Source organism: Semicossyphus pulcher, unplaced genomic scaffold (genome assembly GCF_022749685.1).
Source record: "Semicossyphus pulcher isolate SPU_LCO1_2020_fin unplaced genomic scaffold, fSemPul1.0.p SCAF_15, whole genome shotgun sequence".
Lineage (NCBI taxonomy): Eukaryota > Metazoa > Chordata > Actinopteri > Labriformes > Labridae > Semicossyphus > Semicossyphus pulcher.
The window spans coordinates 20,580,014-20,595,968 of NW_027211659.1; the positions used below are offsets into that span (position 1 = coordinate 20,580,014).

At 39.5% G+C, this 15,955-nt stretch overlaps 1 protein-coding gene across 2 annotated transcripts in view; it reads left to right on the forward strand.

The window, feature by feature from the left end:
• Window positions 1-2,865, forward strand: part of myo1b (myosin IB) — a 66,534-nt gene extending 63,669 nt beyond the window's left edge. For both annotated transcript variants that reach the window (XM_069662794.1, XM_069662795.1), the window contains 2 exons: window positions 395-525; window positions 619-2,865. In XM_069662794.1, the coding sequence (XP_069518895.1) occupies window positions 395-525; window positions 619-751 (264 nt within the window). In that variant the 3' untranslated portion in view covers window positions 752-2,865. The remainder of the gene's footprint in view (window positions 1-394; window positions 526-618) is intronic.
• The last annotated feature ends 13,090 nt before the right edge of the window (window positions 2,866-15,955 follow it).

Sequence of the window (15,955 nt, forward strand, 5' to 3'; positions counted from 1 at the left end):
AGAAATGATCGATCCGACCTCCATTCAACAAACGGGCATTTTAAAAGTAGTTTTCTTGTCCTCTTGAGGACAGACCTGACAAAGCTTCATTCTTACCTTCTACAGATCTGCATCATGATGTTGAAATTTCTGCAAAGACCTGTTAATTAAAGTAAATCACAAGAAAAAGGGTTACTTTTTTTCTGTACACAATGCAGCACGCAGAAAAGGAAGTCTTGACTGGAAGTCATTTACCGCTAACCGCCAGCTACACATCCCGGCCTGTTCACCGTTGTGCCCAGAGGCTATATTGTTGTCAGACTATAGCCGATGGGATCCGAGATTGCACCAAAGCATACGACTACAGAGGGACTTGATTTTTTAATGCAGATTTCATTGTGTTTTTGTGCTTTAGGGGTCGGCCTCAGCCATCAAAGGAGACTTCTTACTTAGCAGTGAACATCTGATTGAGATCATCACCAAACTACACCGCGTCGGGGCCACGGCTGCAGACATGGAGCAAATCAACGTTGACATCTCAGACGAGTAAGAGTAAATTCTGTTCATCTTGTCAATAGATTTGATTCCTCTCCAACTTGGATGAGGTTTAATGATCCTTCTGGTAATTCTCTTCCACAGATTTCTTGTGCAGTTCAAGCAGGACAAAGTATGCGTGAAGTTCATCCAGGCAGCCCTAAAGAACGGCAACATTGCATCCTGCAAGCGCAAGAACAACCGCCTGCTGGAGGTGTCTGTTCCTGCTTCAGCATAGTGAAGCTCCCTCGCTCGAGCTGCTCCTGAGTGCTCAGATAGGTGGGCGATTACACATGGAACCACCACCCACTCCGAAACCTCTCGTCTCAAGAAACCATCACACCAGCGCCCACCCTGAGCCCAAAAGTGACAGTGCAGTTATTTGGCTTGTAGTGTTGTCGTTATTCCTTCAGTCTCTTCCTTTCAGATTTACTATGGCACCTCTATAGCTGTAACCTAATGTAATGTGCCACTTTTTTGGCAGAGAAAGCCCATATCTGGGTTGCATGCCACAGAAATTTGGTAAAATGTTTCACTGGTGTTTTGTAAAACTTGGGTAAAGAGTTGAAGATGGATGGAAAACAAATTTTGGTGGAGCACAAGAGACTTCTGTATGCCAGCAGTGACTTTGATAATGATTGTTCTGCCTGTAAGTTGAATTGGTCTTCAGAGAAAAAGTCATTATAAGAACTATGTGACAAGTGCCAGCCTCAACTGGCCTTGACTCATCCATTTTTAAGCAGCTCTCTCTGTCTCTAAGCAGATTGCTCAAAACTTGAGGTGAAGCGGGAACTTTTGGGCTCGGCTTGACAGATTTAGTTTCTCTGAAGAACTGACATACTGCACTTGTTTTTACCTCAGTGTAACCAAAAGAGGATGACCTGAAAATGAATTTGATTGTATGTTGTATTATTTTCTATATATAAGTGGGGAAGTTAAGAAGTCAAATGTAATTTGCTAGATAATTGTTAAACCACTTTTGTATCCGCAATTCCTATGTGCCATTGAACAGGTCCTACGACGTGTCACATGTCAGTGCATCAATATGAACATAGAAAACAATGTAGGTGATTGACCCTGTTTTATGACTATTATTTGCAACACATTGCCAAACATTTTTTTAGTAGGGAAGCTTGTTAACATGTGGTGGCAATTTCTTGTAAGTTTTGACAGCACTGCACATGTGATCAACTTTTCCTCTACAAGCACAGTGACATTTGTGATTATTTCTAAGCTTTATTTCATCTGCAAATGAATTAATATCCTTATTAGATAGAATGTCATGTTTGAGTCAAAGATACTTAAAAAGGCAGTGGAGACATTTAATTGGAAGGGAGAAGTACCCAATCAGAAGAGGCGAAGGTACCCGCATCTTCCTGAAGTCTTCACTAGATTTAAAGCTTTCCTTGGTAGAAAGTTAAAAAGCGATGTTAATCTTTCTTTTTGTGTGCAATAAATAAAATGCTTTGTTTCGATTGTTCTCTTTCCAACAAAAACAGTAGTGAGAACCCATAGCAGTCGCCCTCACTGTACCGTACGCTGTACATAGGCTCTATAGGCTGAAGCCCTGGCATGGACAAAGGCTCTCTCTAGTATCTTAACTTTAATTGCTGTGTTTGTGAAATAGCTGTTCTTGCCACTGCAGCTTGAGTTATTGTAGTGCTTGACCCACTCCGATGTGTAAGTTTCAAGAGGAAAGACCAAATATTACACTCACATGACCATAAATTCATGATGTATCTGAAGTAGTCGACCAGTTACAGCTTTTGCAACTTTGTAGTCAAAGAAAACACGTACATTTACACACAAGCCAAATTTGATTTTTAAAAGGAGCAACAGAGTGGTATATTTTCAGGTATGTTTACTTTAATAACCTTTATCTGGACGTAATGGTTGTGGGTTTTGTACTATTGAGTTTTAAGTCAATCAGATCTTTCTCTGTTGACTGCAGGAGAATATCACAGCCAAAGTTGCAATCCGGTTTGTAGGTTGCTTTTGTATGTTTTCAATGTCACACACGACACAGGGACTTTAGAGGTAGTTGTTGCTGTCCCATGCAAGGGAACGATTGAGCTGAAAGCAAGTTTTGATGTATTCTCTTCCTTGGCACTGCATAGTTTCAATGCACTTTTGCTAAGGTGACATCTTTCTCCCCCTCCTCCTCTCTCTCTTCTCTGTTTTGTATTTGAACGGCTAGATCTGCAAAATGATGTCTGCATTCTTGTGTGCCTAATGTCGACCTGTGCTGAGAGACAGAACATAGAAATGTTTTAATAGAACTCAGTGTACCATTTACAAGTAATCTTTTTTAAATTAAATAAAAGTCAGTAATAAATGAATGTTATTCTGGGACTCTGTGGCACTTTGTATTGTTTTTGTCTGTTGTGTTGATTATCCAGCATTATCCACACCTACCAGTGAATGACACGTCTAACCCGAAATCATATATGCAGTAGTCAAAATCAACAGCCAGTGCATCAGAGTATTAAATCTTCCATTCCTGTCAGGGTTCTTGGTTGCTGTTTATCAGCAGTATTAACAGGGGGGTTTGCCAGGACGGAAAAGTCTTACGGGGTTTAGTAGCATTGGGTCTGGACAACCAGGCCTTGTCAAGCAGCTGGCCAGATGTTTTCCATCACCTCTGGGGAGAGCTCCTAGGGTTAAATTCCGCGGCTTGGGGAGAGCTGCCGACAACAGGTCTCGAGGGAGCAGCCCTCAGATTGAGCACAGCGTGGTAAAAATAGCAGACCATTTTGGGTTGCCCAGTACCCGGTTCCCACCACTCTGCAGGCTGGGAAAGGAAGGAGGAGCCCCAGCCTCCCAGTGGATGTTCAACCCTCAGTGGGAGTGCGAAGGAACTGTACAACACACAATCCCATCCCCTGTAAAGTCTGTGACATTCTAACAGTGATGCAGCAGTGCATCAAATCTGCTCAACAGGGTAAGAGATGAGGATTGTGGATATATATATACACAAGATGCTTGTTGTTACATTAGACAATCCACAGCAAAATTAGGGGTTTTGTCATTTAATCAATTTTAATACATTTTATTTAATTATAAAAAACATTTATCAAACCTAAAGCCACTTGAAATTCACAGTTTAGTTCATTTGGTTACCATAATATTAACTCAAAAGGTGATAACAAGGTAAAACTTCACAAAGTGGGGGGAAATAGGTCGGCTCACATTGCTTCTGCTGTGAGATTATGAAGTCTTTGGTGCCATCCCATGGACTACTGGTGACAATACAGTCAAAAAAAATAAAGCTAGTCGAGGACATATAGTGGTAAGGTTGACCTCTAAGATGGCTTTTTACTGATATATATCACTTATTTCCTGCATGAAAATTATGACCTGACATAAACAATCACAGTTACTCCAATTGTGCGTGAAAAGAAGCTGACCACAGTTGACCCTAAAGATCTGCAGAATGAGCAACATATGCAGAGCAGTTACTTTAGTGATGCTTGTATTAAATAAGTGTTGTAAATCAAAAACTGACTCAGCTGACTGTATTCTAAATGTTAAGCAAAATGTATGGGCTATAAATGAAGCATCTGTAGGCTGTTGTAAGCTGGTAAACGGTATCATTTCAATATTTCATGTTATTTCAAGGATTTTTTGATTTAGTGGTCATCATCTCCTCCTGGACGGAGAGCGTGCAAACAACTGGAAGAGTTTGGGAACTCTCCTGAGGGGATTTCATATCCTGTCCAAAATCTTATCAGCTGCAGTGGACTGTGCAGTGCTCCCGGCTATAAGACAATAAATAAAAAGAATGTGAGTTACTTCAGGTACGGATTAACGGTACAAAAGGATGCTGGTTCGTGCTTAGGTTACTACTGTAGACAGACCTGCAAATCACCCCTGTGTAGTAAGGTGGAAGAGTGGACATTGATTAACCACAAGTGAATTCTCTGTCTTTGTCTGTTTTCATCAATTTCATCAATATATTTAATATTAGGAAAGATTTATGGCCCTACATGATATTGCAATCAAATCAAAATTTAATCAAAACAAAGGCAAAGCCGGACTAAAATAGTTGTGGTGGTAATTAATGTGTAGAAAAGAACACAGGAGCTACTCGTCCCTGACAGTTTAACAATCAATGCCTGGGGATACAAGCTGTCTTTGAGAGATGTGTGCTGTGATTGGGCTTATCTGTTGTAAGAAGTAAAGATAAAGCTGGCCTGGAGGACTGTTGTCTCTAATAATGTGCTGTTTTCCTGCAACCTTGTAGCATGGAACCCTTCCAGGTATGACTGATTGGGCTGGTTGCTGTCTGTTATTTTTAATGTCAGCTTTGTGAAGTCTTGAGGGCATGGGTGGCTCTTTTTTTGTTAAAATCAGTGCTGATGTGTTTAGTTTTGCACACTTTGGTCTCTAAAAATACCATGAATAGCAGAAAAATGCTTTTAGAGCAACTCAAAATAATTAATTTCAGCTTAAACGGTCTGACTGGTATTGATTCAATTTTTTCTTGATTGTTAGAATCCATTCTTCATTTCAAAGAGTCTCTCATAACTTCTAAAGCTATTTTTTTAACCATTTAGTGTGAAGTTAGTATCTGTTACTATCTTGCTTTTGTCACTTGATCTTCTCAAAGAGCTCAAAAGCAAAGCATCAGTCTTTAATGCAACATCTCATATCCACATGAATGAATAAGAAGAGACTTTTAAGTCTGCGTGTTTGACCTGTTTCCCTTCTAACTTAATGGACTACTTGTTAAAGAGGACTACCTGCTGGCTTGACATCATTGCCTCCTCTACACTGCACAGTGTAAATGTTCAACTACAATTATGTTAATTGTGACTGCAGTTTGCACTGCTGGGAGAGCCTAATATACCAAATTATATTAACACAGGAAGTGCGATTTTTATGTCCCTGGAATAATACCGTGGGTTTTACAGATCTAGAATTTACTGCCATCTAGAGTCAATAAGATCAAAGTTCAGTGGGAACTAATGAATCTCTAAATTCAACATCTGACCGCTCCTCCCACTTTTCTCCTTCTCCCAACCTTTCTTCCACTCTGCCATTAATTTAATGTTTCATATTATTAGAGATGAAATATTAAAAGTCACCTCCTTTCTGCATTTTGAGATACAGTCATATTGTGTCTGTCCCCAGGGACACATGACTGTTCTCTCTTACCATCTCTGATGCAAATTGTAGAGAATTGTTTTAGCACTCTGGTTTGCAATGATGCCAAGTCCACAATAATAGGAGGTATTCATTGTCTATTTAAAAAAAAAAAAAAAGAAATGTGCTCCCAAATTGAGTTTTTTCCTGAGACAATGATTTGTCACAAACACATCCTCTATGTGTTGCTGGGAGTCAGTTAACCGTATAGAGTGTATTGAGTTGTCACAGCATCAAGGCTGATTTCATTACTGAGTGAACAGGTTTAGGATGTAGATGTCAACATATTGACCACGAGCCTGCTGATTTACCCTGGCATAAATCTATACTGGGATTTACATGAAACCCTCCTCAAGACCTGAAACACACTATCTGTCATGTGTAGGAAATTCATTTAGTGTATGCTATCTTTCATACAGGAATAAAGAGGTGCATGTCTAGTTTTGCCATTTTTTGTGCACTTCTTATGTACTGTGAAGGTTTAATAATAACATTTATAAAATCTTAACCCAATTTTCTCAAAGCATCCTTTTCTTCTTTCTTACTAATACTATCTGCTCTTTGGTCATTGTTGTAGACATGAACACAATGAAATGAGGTAGAAATGAAGGCCGACAGGGAGGGGCCCCCGTGGATGGGGACAGGCATGCTGAGTGTTACATTACTGCCCCTGGCAGTGCGTCACAGTCTGGAGGGAGGGGCAGGGGCTGGAAGAAGTCTGATTAATGAGTGTTACTGGGTGGTGGAGAGTTTGTGTCCCCACTCACCCTCATGTCACCGGCCCACTCAATGGCTTCATCAATTTGTAGCCATTATCACGTCAATAGGGGAGAATGGAGGGAGGAGGGGAGTTGAGGATTGAGGGTGAAACGGGGCTTCTGCTGCACCATCTGTGGATAGCTCAACAAGGAAGGAAGTGGTGATAAATGAAGTCATCTCCTATGTAAAAATGTGAAATTATAATCAAACAAAAGTTTTACTAATAATCTAAACTAATAATCAGATTTGTTACAGAGGTTTATCTTAATTAAACTGATTTGTTTTTCTAAAATGTATTTGGCATCTGAAATTATTTTTACACATTTTCCTTTTTATTGCCTGCCAAAAAAACACAACCTGACTTTAGCTTCTGGTTAACTTTTAAGACACTTACACAAAGCAGCTCAACTTAAAAAAAAAAGAAGAAGAAAAGAAAATTAATCTCGGATTCTGTGAGTTTTTTTTATCACAAAGGGAAACTGGAATTGACACGATTGTATGGCTTCACCAACCAGTTGAGTAATCGTGTATATCCATTAGTGTTTCCTACAGAATAAAAGTTTAACTTTGGCAGGGACATGAGATAAATTTGTATTTGAAATGATTTAAAAGAATGCATCATTCTCAGAGCAAAACAACAGGGCATTCTGTGCAGTGGACCCTATAGTCCCAACAGCAGTGCAAACAGTTGTTCAAAGGGTAGAGTGATTGGACATTGCCCACGAATCAATAGTGGATGGCATTGTTCTCATGAACAGGAACTTGACCTTTGACCTCTCACCGCTAAAATATAATCTGTTCCTCCTTTAGTGGACTTTTGCCAAATTTTAAAGTTTTCTCTAAGCATTCCTGTGATGTCATGTTCATAAGAACAGGACTGGAATAATGGCTAGAAAAGTGTTCTCCCAGGACATTATGATGTCACGGTGAAGTTGACCTTTGACCTTGCTTTATAATTTTATTCTATCAGAAATTTGTGTGAAATTACATTAATTGTTGAGTTATGGCCATTTTTAAAGACCTAAGCGCCCTTGACCTTTGACCCTTGACTACCAAAATGTATAAGCTCATCCTTGAGTCAAAGTGGATGTTTGTGCCAAATTTAAAGATACATCCCCCCGAGCATTCTTTTTATACCGCAGACAGAATGGACAGATGGACTACTGGCAAACATTGGCTGTCGCCTACGCACAGGCATACAAATTTAAAGAGATATGAACTAAAGTTTGGTTGCTACAAGTTTTAAATCATATTGTTAACTGTGTTTGTGTCCTTTGATTTTCTCTGTTTATATCTTACAAGACTAAAAGCTAGTTAGCTGTGTGAGTCTGCAGTACTTTGGCATGACAGTGCTTTGTTCTTAGATGCTATCACAGCATACTTACAATGATTAGGCTAACAAGCTGTTTAGCAGCTATAATGTTTACCATATTTATCATCTCATCGTGTTAATATTTGTTTGCCAATATTTTCTAATTAGCGCTTAACATTAAGCACTGGGGCTAATGGGACTACTTACATTAGTAGTTTTTATTATTAAATTAAATCATTAGTTTTGGAGACACTTTGGCACTTGCACTTAATTATGCTTGTAAAATATCTTCTATCCCTCTTCCTGTAAAGAAGTTTGCTTTTCTACTTTTTAGAAAAGAAGGAACACAGGTGAGTAAACAGATGTTTTTCTGCTGTAGAGCAAGTTAAGTAATAAATCATCACTATCTTTATGCTCATTCCTCGTTGCGCCAACAAAATGGTTGTGTGTGTGTGTGTGTGTGTTAGAGTAACTGTGTATGTCTGATTGTACGTGTGAACATAGGCAGCTGTGGAGCTGATATGGATAAGCAAATAGCTGCACACACATCGTTTGGTGCTCATTTACAGACATTAGGCAGGAGCACAGGCAACTGAGCCAGCATGTGTGTGAGGGTGTCTATCTCTGCCCACCATCCCAGAGCTGTCAATTTAGAAAACTGTCGTCTCATGTGGGCCGTGGTGCCGTTAATTATACCTCTCCTATCAGCGTCTTCTTGCCATCATTATATTTAGTTATGACCAGACCTCAGCCTACCTATCCTCTTTTCACATTAGTCCAGAGGCCCCTGATATTTCATTTGTAACACAGCATTTGAAGAATTTATTGTTGAGGGAGAAGATTTTTAGAATGGGAAGTGTTCAGTTTCCCATTAAGTCTGAGTACTATTGACCAACCATGTTTGGGCAAGCTTTGGTTGTTCGATGGAAAATGTGTCCACGTGAGGATTGTAAGAAACAAAAGAGACTGGCAGAGATGCAATCCCAGAACCCATCTGCTATCATCTGATGACAATTTAGCTTGTCATTAACCAAAAAGAAATGCATTTAAATATGCAGTCCTGGATGATTCCCTATAATCCAGCAACATAATTGTGCCTCACGTTGGTATGAAACTGTATTAGTCATCAGCACATAGAAGTCCTGACCTACATTTCTGTTGTCAGATAGGCAGAAATCTGCTTGCTTCATCCAAAAAACAGAAATACTGCCCATTACCCCCAGAGGTTTAATCGTTGTCAGCATGGCTGATGGGTTTCAAAATTGGTCCGGAGGCTGCTCACAGGTAATATTGAGAATAATCATTCATCATCAAGTAGTTCATATGGGCTCTAATGATGCTAATTGCTTCAACACCTGGTTATTCATTTCATATGATGTAACTGATTAAATTGTTCAGACTGCTATTAGACAACAACATCTGGGCTGAAGGCACAGGAAGGGTAGCAACAGAGCAGATACTGGCAGGAGGAAGAGCAAAACAACCACCAGAGAAGGTGTAAAGCAAGGGCGAGGAGGGGGCAATTAGGGAAATGAAATCTCCTCTTCGGTGTGGGACGACATACATCAAGCAGTGACAGCCACTCCTCCAAGCCTGTCAGTCCTGCCTCTGTTGAAACGACCAATTAAAGCAAACCTAATCCCCCTGTTAACCCCTGGATAGCCTCAAACACAACACCTCTCCTGCATACGAGAACTCAGTGTATCGAACACTGCTGTGCACAGGCACATGCATTTGCACACAAGAGATTTAAAAGTGTATTATTGTGTGTTTCCTCAATTTAAACCAAATTAAAGGGATAGTTCAGATTTTTTTTTTTAATGTGGTGTTTCAATTAACAGTTTATTACTAACAGAGGGCCACTGTTGGGAGAAGCCAAACAAGGAGAGCTAATTGTTCACATACATCATTTGCTTAATGGATTTCAGCTATTCTATATTTTGTAACCCATGCTTCATCTTAATAAGAAGCAGCATGCTCAATTTTCTGGCTTAACAAGACAAGAGCATTATGGGAAACCAAATGTCTTAAAGATAAAATTGAGGGGGAAAAAAATGTCATTGTGGAGGACACGTGTCACCTACAGGGCTCATTGCCTCTTTTATCCAAATTGCTTTCAAGCCATAAATCACCATGCATGCCATTCCAGTATCCTCTTACTTAGAAACCGTGGAAACATTTCCACAAAGTACAATGCAGTGACTTGTGACATGTAACCTGAATTTCTGGAGCTGCAAACTTCTCCCTCCAGGTGTTTTTCATCTGCATTCTTTAGGAACAATGAGAATAGAAAATGAGAAATGATAAGCAGGAGAGGAGAGGTGACACGGCAGTGACAAAGAATTATGTGCTTCCTTCATCACCTAACCCTAACCCCTACACACACATATGATGCACACACACCCAATCTGATTAAACCCCACAAACATGGATTTGTGGGAGTGTCCCTGGAACACAAGGCTAATTGAACTGTCTCCTCTCTGACAGGATGGAGAGAATGATGAGGACTCACAAGCAGGAGGAGTAGTCAAAGAAAAACATGCACACAGGGAGCAGCTGATGAGGATAGGAGATGTTATAGTCTGAAGACTCTAGAGAAAATGTGTTCAAATGTATTTTTAACTCTAGCGCGGAGTGTTTTTGTATGTGTCCCTGCGGCATAATTCCCTCAGCTACATCTTCCATCCTTCCATTGTTGGAATTTTACTTGCAGACATGGATGGCAATGTTGTCACTGTAGTCAAAACTGAAATAACTCAGGAAATGTTGGATGAATTGCCATGAAAACTGTTACAGAAATTCCCAGTCTCCAGAGGGTGAAGCCTATTGAATATACGCCCCACAATGAGGTCGATTTGTGTTTCTGAGTGAAATGTCTTAACAGGTTGAGTGTATTTCCAAGAAATGTGTTCATGATCCCTATACAGCTAACCCACAGGAAGGTTTGTGATAGCTTACCTGATATCCTGACTTTTCTTCCTGCACAAACACCGACCCAAATTAATTATTACAGTAGGCTAACAAAGCTCTATAATGTAATTTCTTTAATGACTAATCTCACTTGGTTGACTTGCACCAATATCCATATTGTGCCCTTCAACAGCTGGTCAAAACAAAAAGGTAATAAATATTTGCTTGTATCTTTTTTTGAAGTTTAGATCATTTTGGTTTCTATGAACTGCGTGCAAGAGCAATTATTTTCTCTATAAACAAACAGTTGATGTTTGTTGCCTCGCCACAGTGTGCGTAAGTGTTGTGAGTCTGCTTACTTATTGCTTTGTGTATCGTGAAAAAGGAGATATTCCTTTAATTATGATGGCACCCAAAATATTGAAAATGATAAAGTTGCCTTTTAAAATGTTTGTTCTTTCTATAAAATATACAGTATATTTCCAACTAAATCAGCTCTCTGATAAAGAAAACTATACATGATTGAAACACCAGCATTAGAAGTGGAATTGTCCACCAAAAACCTAAAGGATAAAAGGATAGATCTTCATCCACAGAAGTCATGAACTAGAAAATGTTTTCCACAATCAAATCTTTTACAGGGAAGTCACATTTTAAGAATGGTTTAAACTAGTTTACAGCCATCATGTAAACTGTGTTAGAGGAAGAGCATGTTTGGGTAATGAGTATTTTGGGAACCTGACCCTGCGCCGCAGTCTGGGTGTCCTACAGGGCAACAGATGTTTAACCACTCTCTGCAGCCAGCCCGTCACAGCCCCTGTCTTTGTGTGTTAACCAGCTCTACGTGTGTCCGTCTCCTCCTCTCATTCACACACCTCCGTTCAGGACTAATTAGCTATCTGTCTCCCCCTCCACTTCTGCCGTGAAGCCTCATCTCATTGTACTGCCATCTCACTGTTTACTGTGCTAACTTATAATCATCCAATCTAAGCTCTCCTCCCCCTGCCTCACCTCCTTTCCCTCCTCTTCTCCTCCTCCGCTCCTCCCACTTGTCCTCCTCATTATGGCCCAGTCGCAGTTGTGACGGCCATCATTAATCAACTCATTTTAAACTAGGTTGAACCTTGCAACCCTGAACACCCACCCCTGCTCAACCAGGAAGTGTTCTATTCCCCCGCGGTCTATTAGGCCAATCAGGACAAAACTGGGGCATGACAATAGATACAACAACAGAAACTAAAAGCAGATATTAGACTAGAAACCACAATAGGACACAGACAGCAGGAGAACAACAGGCTTTATTATACCCTATCTGTTGGGGATTTTGGGTGGATTTTCTATTAGCCTGAATGTCTCCTGGGATACGTAGTCATATTTTACTTCACTAATGCACTGATCTTATTAATCTGCGTCACTTATGTCTGCCATTGACGGTCCCTAAAGTCTCTACTATACTGCTAATTTACAAAACATTAAAACATTATTGCAAATTAATCTATTACATTTTAATATATCCTGCTGAAATTGATATCTTTCATTAAGAACAAGTGTTGTATTGTTATCATATTTTTTTGCACAAAAGAATGCAGAGAAAAATGTATTTTATTAAAAATATAAGGGCATTTTTAGGCACATTGCTGCAGCAGTTCATATATAGTGCAAAACAAGCGCTTGTGACCTCACCAGTGAAATTAAATCAGTTTCATTTAGCTTCTCTCATATCCCTGTGCACCCTGCCAGAATGGTGTAACCTTTCTGCCTCTTAACTATAGAGGTCTGACAGAATCGCCCACTGGGTTAACCTCTTCTACATTTGTGTATGAATAGAAGAGACATGAATGGTTCTTTTACAGCTAAGGGTGAAGAGGAGCTGTGTGTGCCAGACCTGGGCTTGTCTATTTTGACTCTGCAGTCTTCATTGTGAGCTTCTCTATATGTGTGTGTGTGTGTGTGTGTGTGTGTGTGTGTGTGTGTGTGTTTATGTGTAAGACCGCTCTCCGGTCTGTGTATAAGATGGCTGTAACACAGTTAGGAAATTCACACCCTTCTGTAAAACAATGACTGTAATGCAAAATGTTCATGATGGCAGAGATGTGCCTCCCAGGGTGCCTCTTCTCAAAGATAGTCAATGGAAGAAGAACAAGGCAATAGCCCATTGTATCCTAAAGTGAACACACTTTCAAGATTATTGTAAATTACATTAAATCCAAATAACTTTTCCCCCCCAGAGTATAGAACTAGTAAACCAAAACTCAAATACTTGTCACTGTAAAATGATTATGAAAAAGACATTATGCCTGGTATTGGTGTCCAAGCTGCAGCAGCTGCACTCTGGTTTGGTATCCGAGAAGCGGCCTTCAAGCTTACTACCTTCTGCAACAGAGAGCACCCAGCTAGACAGCATTAGAAACAAAACAATATCATGACTATAGTAGCTAACTAACAGCTAGCCGTCCCCAAAGCCTAACCTATATCAGTCTTTCCCCTAACTGTTATCTGCAATTTAAGAATATTCACTTTGATAGGTACGTCTGTGGCTCAGAGTCGGTTGTCTCTCAGTCAGAAGGTTGAGCTTTGAGTGGTCGCAAGACTAGAAAAGCGCTATATAAGTACAGTCCATTAACCATGTGGCGATTTAGTTTCCCCCATATAACCTTTTTTAACAAAATGGATGCTTGCTAAACTTCTGCTTAAGCTAACATACCTAGCTTAGAAGAGTAACAGCATCTGCATACTCAGCTGTCGACTCTTCATGTGATCTGGTTTAAGTCAACCTTAAATCACACATTTAAATGTAATTAGATCCATGTACGACATTTTTATATGAAATTCTGATCTATGAGATTTAATTCTATCCTGAAATCTACAACGTGCTTTTTTGACACAGAAAGACTTAAATGAAGACGCTGGATTGCAACTTTCGGATCCCTATTTGTCAGACAATAGACAGGCAGGCAGGCAGGTGGACGTTATTGATCCCAAACTGGAAAACTGTTGTAAAACTCACACACCTGGTGGTTACATATTCATGGCAGAGTAGATTACTGTACAAAGTATCAAGTTGACTGCAATCTATTGTAAATTAATAAAAGCTATGTGCATGGCTTATATGAACACAAAGACACTCTTGTTAGGGGTTATTAACAAGGCAATCTAACGACCATAAATCACAATTACATTATATTACCAAACATAATATCTCTCAGTGGTGTGAATTTTCAATCGCGGTGTTTTTTTTATATCTACCTTATCTCAAACGACGTGATATTTGTGCCAGGATATCATCGTCAGATCGTTGTCGGCCTTTATTAAATGGTGAGACATATCCTTTGTTTTCCGCTTGATGTAGACAAGATCACAGAGTACTAATTATTTTACAGCTGCCCTTTACAACCTCAGTTTTATTCCTGTGCTTCACACCTTTCCGTGACCTGTATGACTGTCTGACTATGGAGAGCAGTAGAAAAAAGGCCTTATCACAATCAACCAATGCATTTTTTTGTAATTAATAGGGGAATGTAGTATTTTATAGGTTATAAGTTGTTCCCTTTCTGCAGCAATTTCTTATGACTCTGCTCCTAGACATACTATGGTCTACCTGTTGACAATGGTCTATTCGACTATGCCTGTAACTATGATTTTTATAAATGATTGATTATGGGACTTGTAAATGAGTAACTTATGTCTTCTTTGTGATGCCTCTAAACAGAGAACTTCAAAACCTCTTTGTTCATCTGTGTATGAGTCAAATAAGGAAGTCTGACACTGCTGCCCCGACAATCATGCCATAACAGTTGTTAAAAAAATCTATTACTATTCTGCAACTTGGACACCGAAAACGTGTCTAAAAGCTATCAAATAATAATTGTGCTTGATGGGCACATGCACCCATGCTGGCACACACAGGTGCATCCATAAGCCGTTTAGTTTATATGTTGGGTTGTTCAGCAGGTGTTGGTGTTTGTCTTTGACGTGAGTTCAGTTTGTTTTCCCAGGCCTCTGACCGTCTCTTATCAGTCATGCAGAAACCGGTTGCAGGAAGTTACCACTGCTTAAAGTCTACTTAAATGCAGTTTGGATGAATTTGGAACTTCATAGGTCCACCTGAAGCCTTACATTGAGGTTTTTCCTGGACAGGTAGGAATCAGCTTAGCTTGAAAGGAAGATGTCTGTAGCAAAGCTCTTCCTGGTGGGACAGTTTCCCGAAGTTATTTGCAACTATATGGATCAATCTGACTACTTTCTGTACTTAATAAATGCCAGACAACTACAGCAGGACTCTGTGTCACCTGTCCATATTTGTCTGTGTATCTTTGGTCTGCAGGGAGAGAAAATGAGTTTGCTTTCTGTCACTTTACTGCCCCTTTATCTGCTCCATGGTGTGGTGAAAACTGATAATCATAGCTGCAACCGCTGATAAGAGCAGTCTGGTTTCTGTCAACCTGAGCAGGTTATAAAATTTAATGAAGAGTTAGTTATAAAATGATGAATTACTTCTTCTCCCTAAAGTGAGATTACAGTAATTAAGGCAATATAGTTATCAAGTGTGCGTATATGTGTGTCTGTTGTGCTTGTTAATACACAATAGGCTATGTGTGTGCAAGACGGTATGTGAGAAAGTTACACCTCAGTCACACCTGAGACAGAGAAGCAATGTGTGAGGTCAAATGGCCAGACAATTAACAGACAGGAAGAAAAAGAAAGAAAGAACGAAAGAAAGACAAGGATAAAGAAAGAACTAAGGAAAGAAACAAATAAAGACAGAACCGAAAGTGGAAGAAAGACAGAAACAAATAAAGAAAGAAAAAAGAAAGAAAGAATTATATTGTTTTTTTTTATATTTATTTTAAATTCTTATAAGAGTAGACTGTGAGTGTTTAAGAATCAGTTAAAGTATTAATATGTTTTATTATATTTTGAATTATGTTATTTGTCAAGGATTCAACAAATAGGCCCACAGCTGCTGCAGCAGTGCATGAATGTCATTAACCCTTTGGAAGAAAGAGTATACCCTGCCCCTGAGCTGTTGGGCTCTGGCCAATCACAACAGAGCAAAGTTTATAGCGTTATTGGGTGTGAGTAATTTTTCCGCCCATTGTCGGAGTGAGTGAAGTGGCTTTTACGCACGGGACTTAAGTGGAGTAGATCAGAAAGAAGACATTTCTCCGGGGAAGAGAAGTGACAATATAGCATTTTCTGTTCAGGTAAAAAGCTTGTGCAGTGTGTTCTGAAATTGGAGATCAATTTATAGTTCATGACAGAGGTTTTCCTTTTAAGTTTAAGTTAAAAAAAAAAGTGAAGAAATCGTAGTACAGA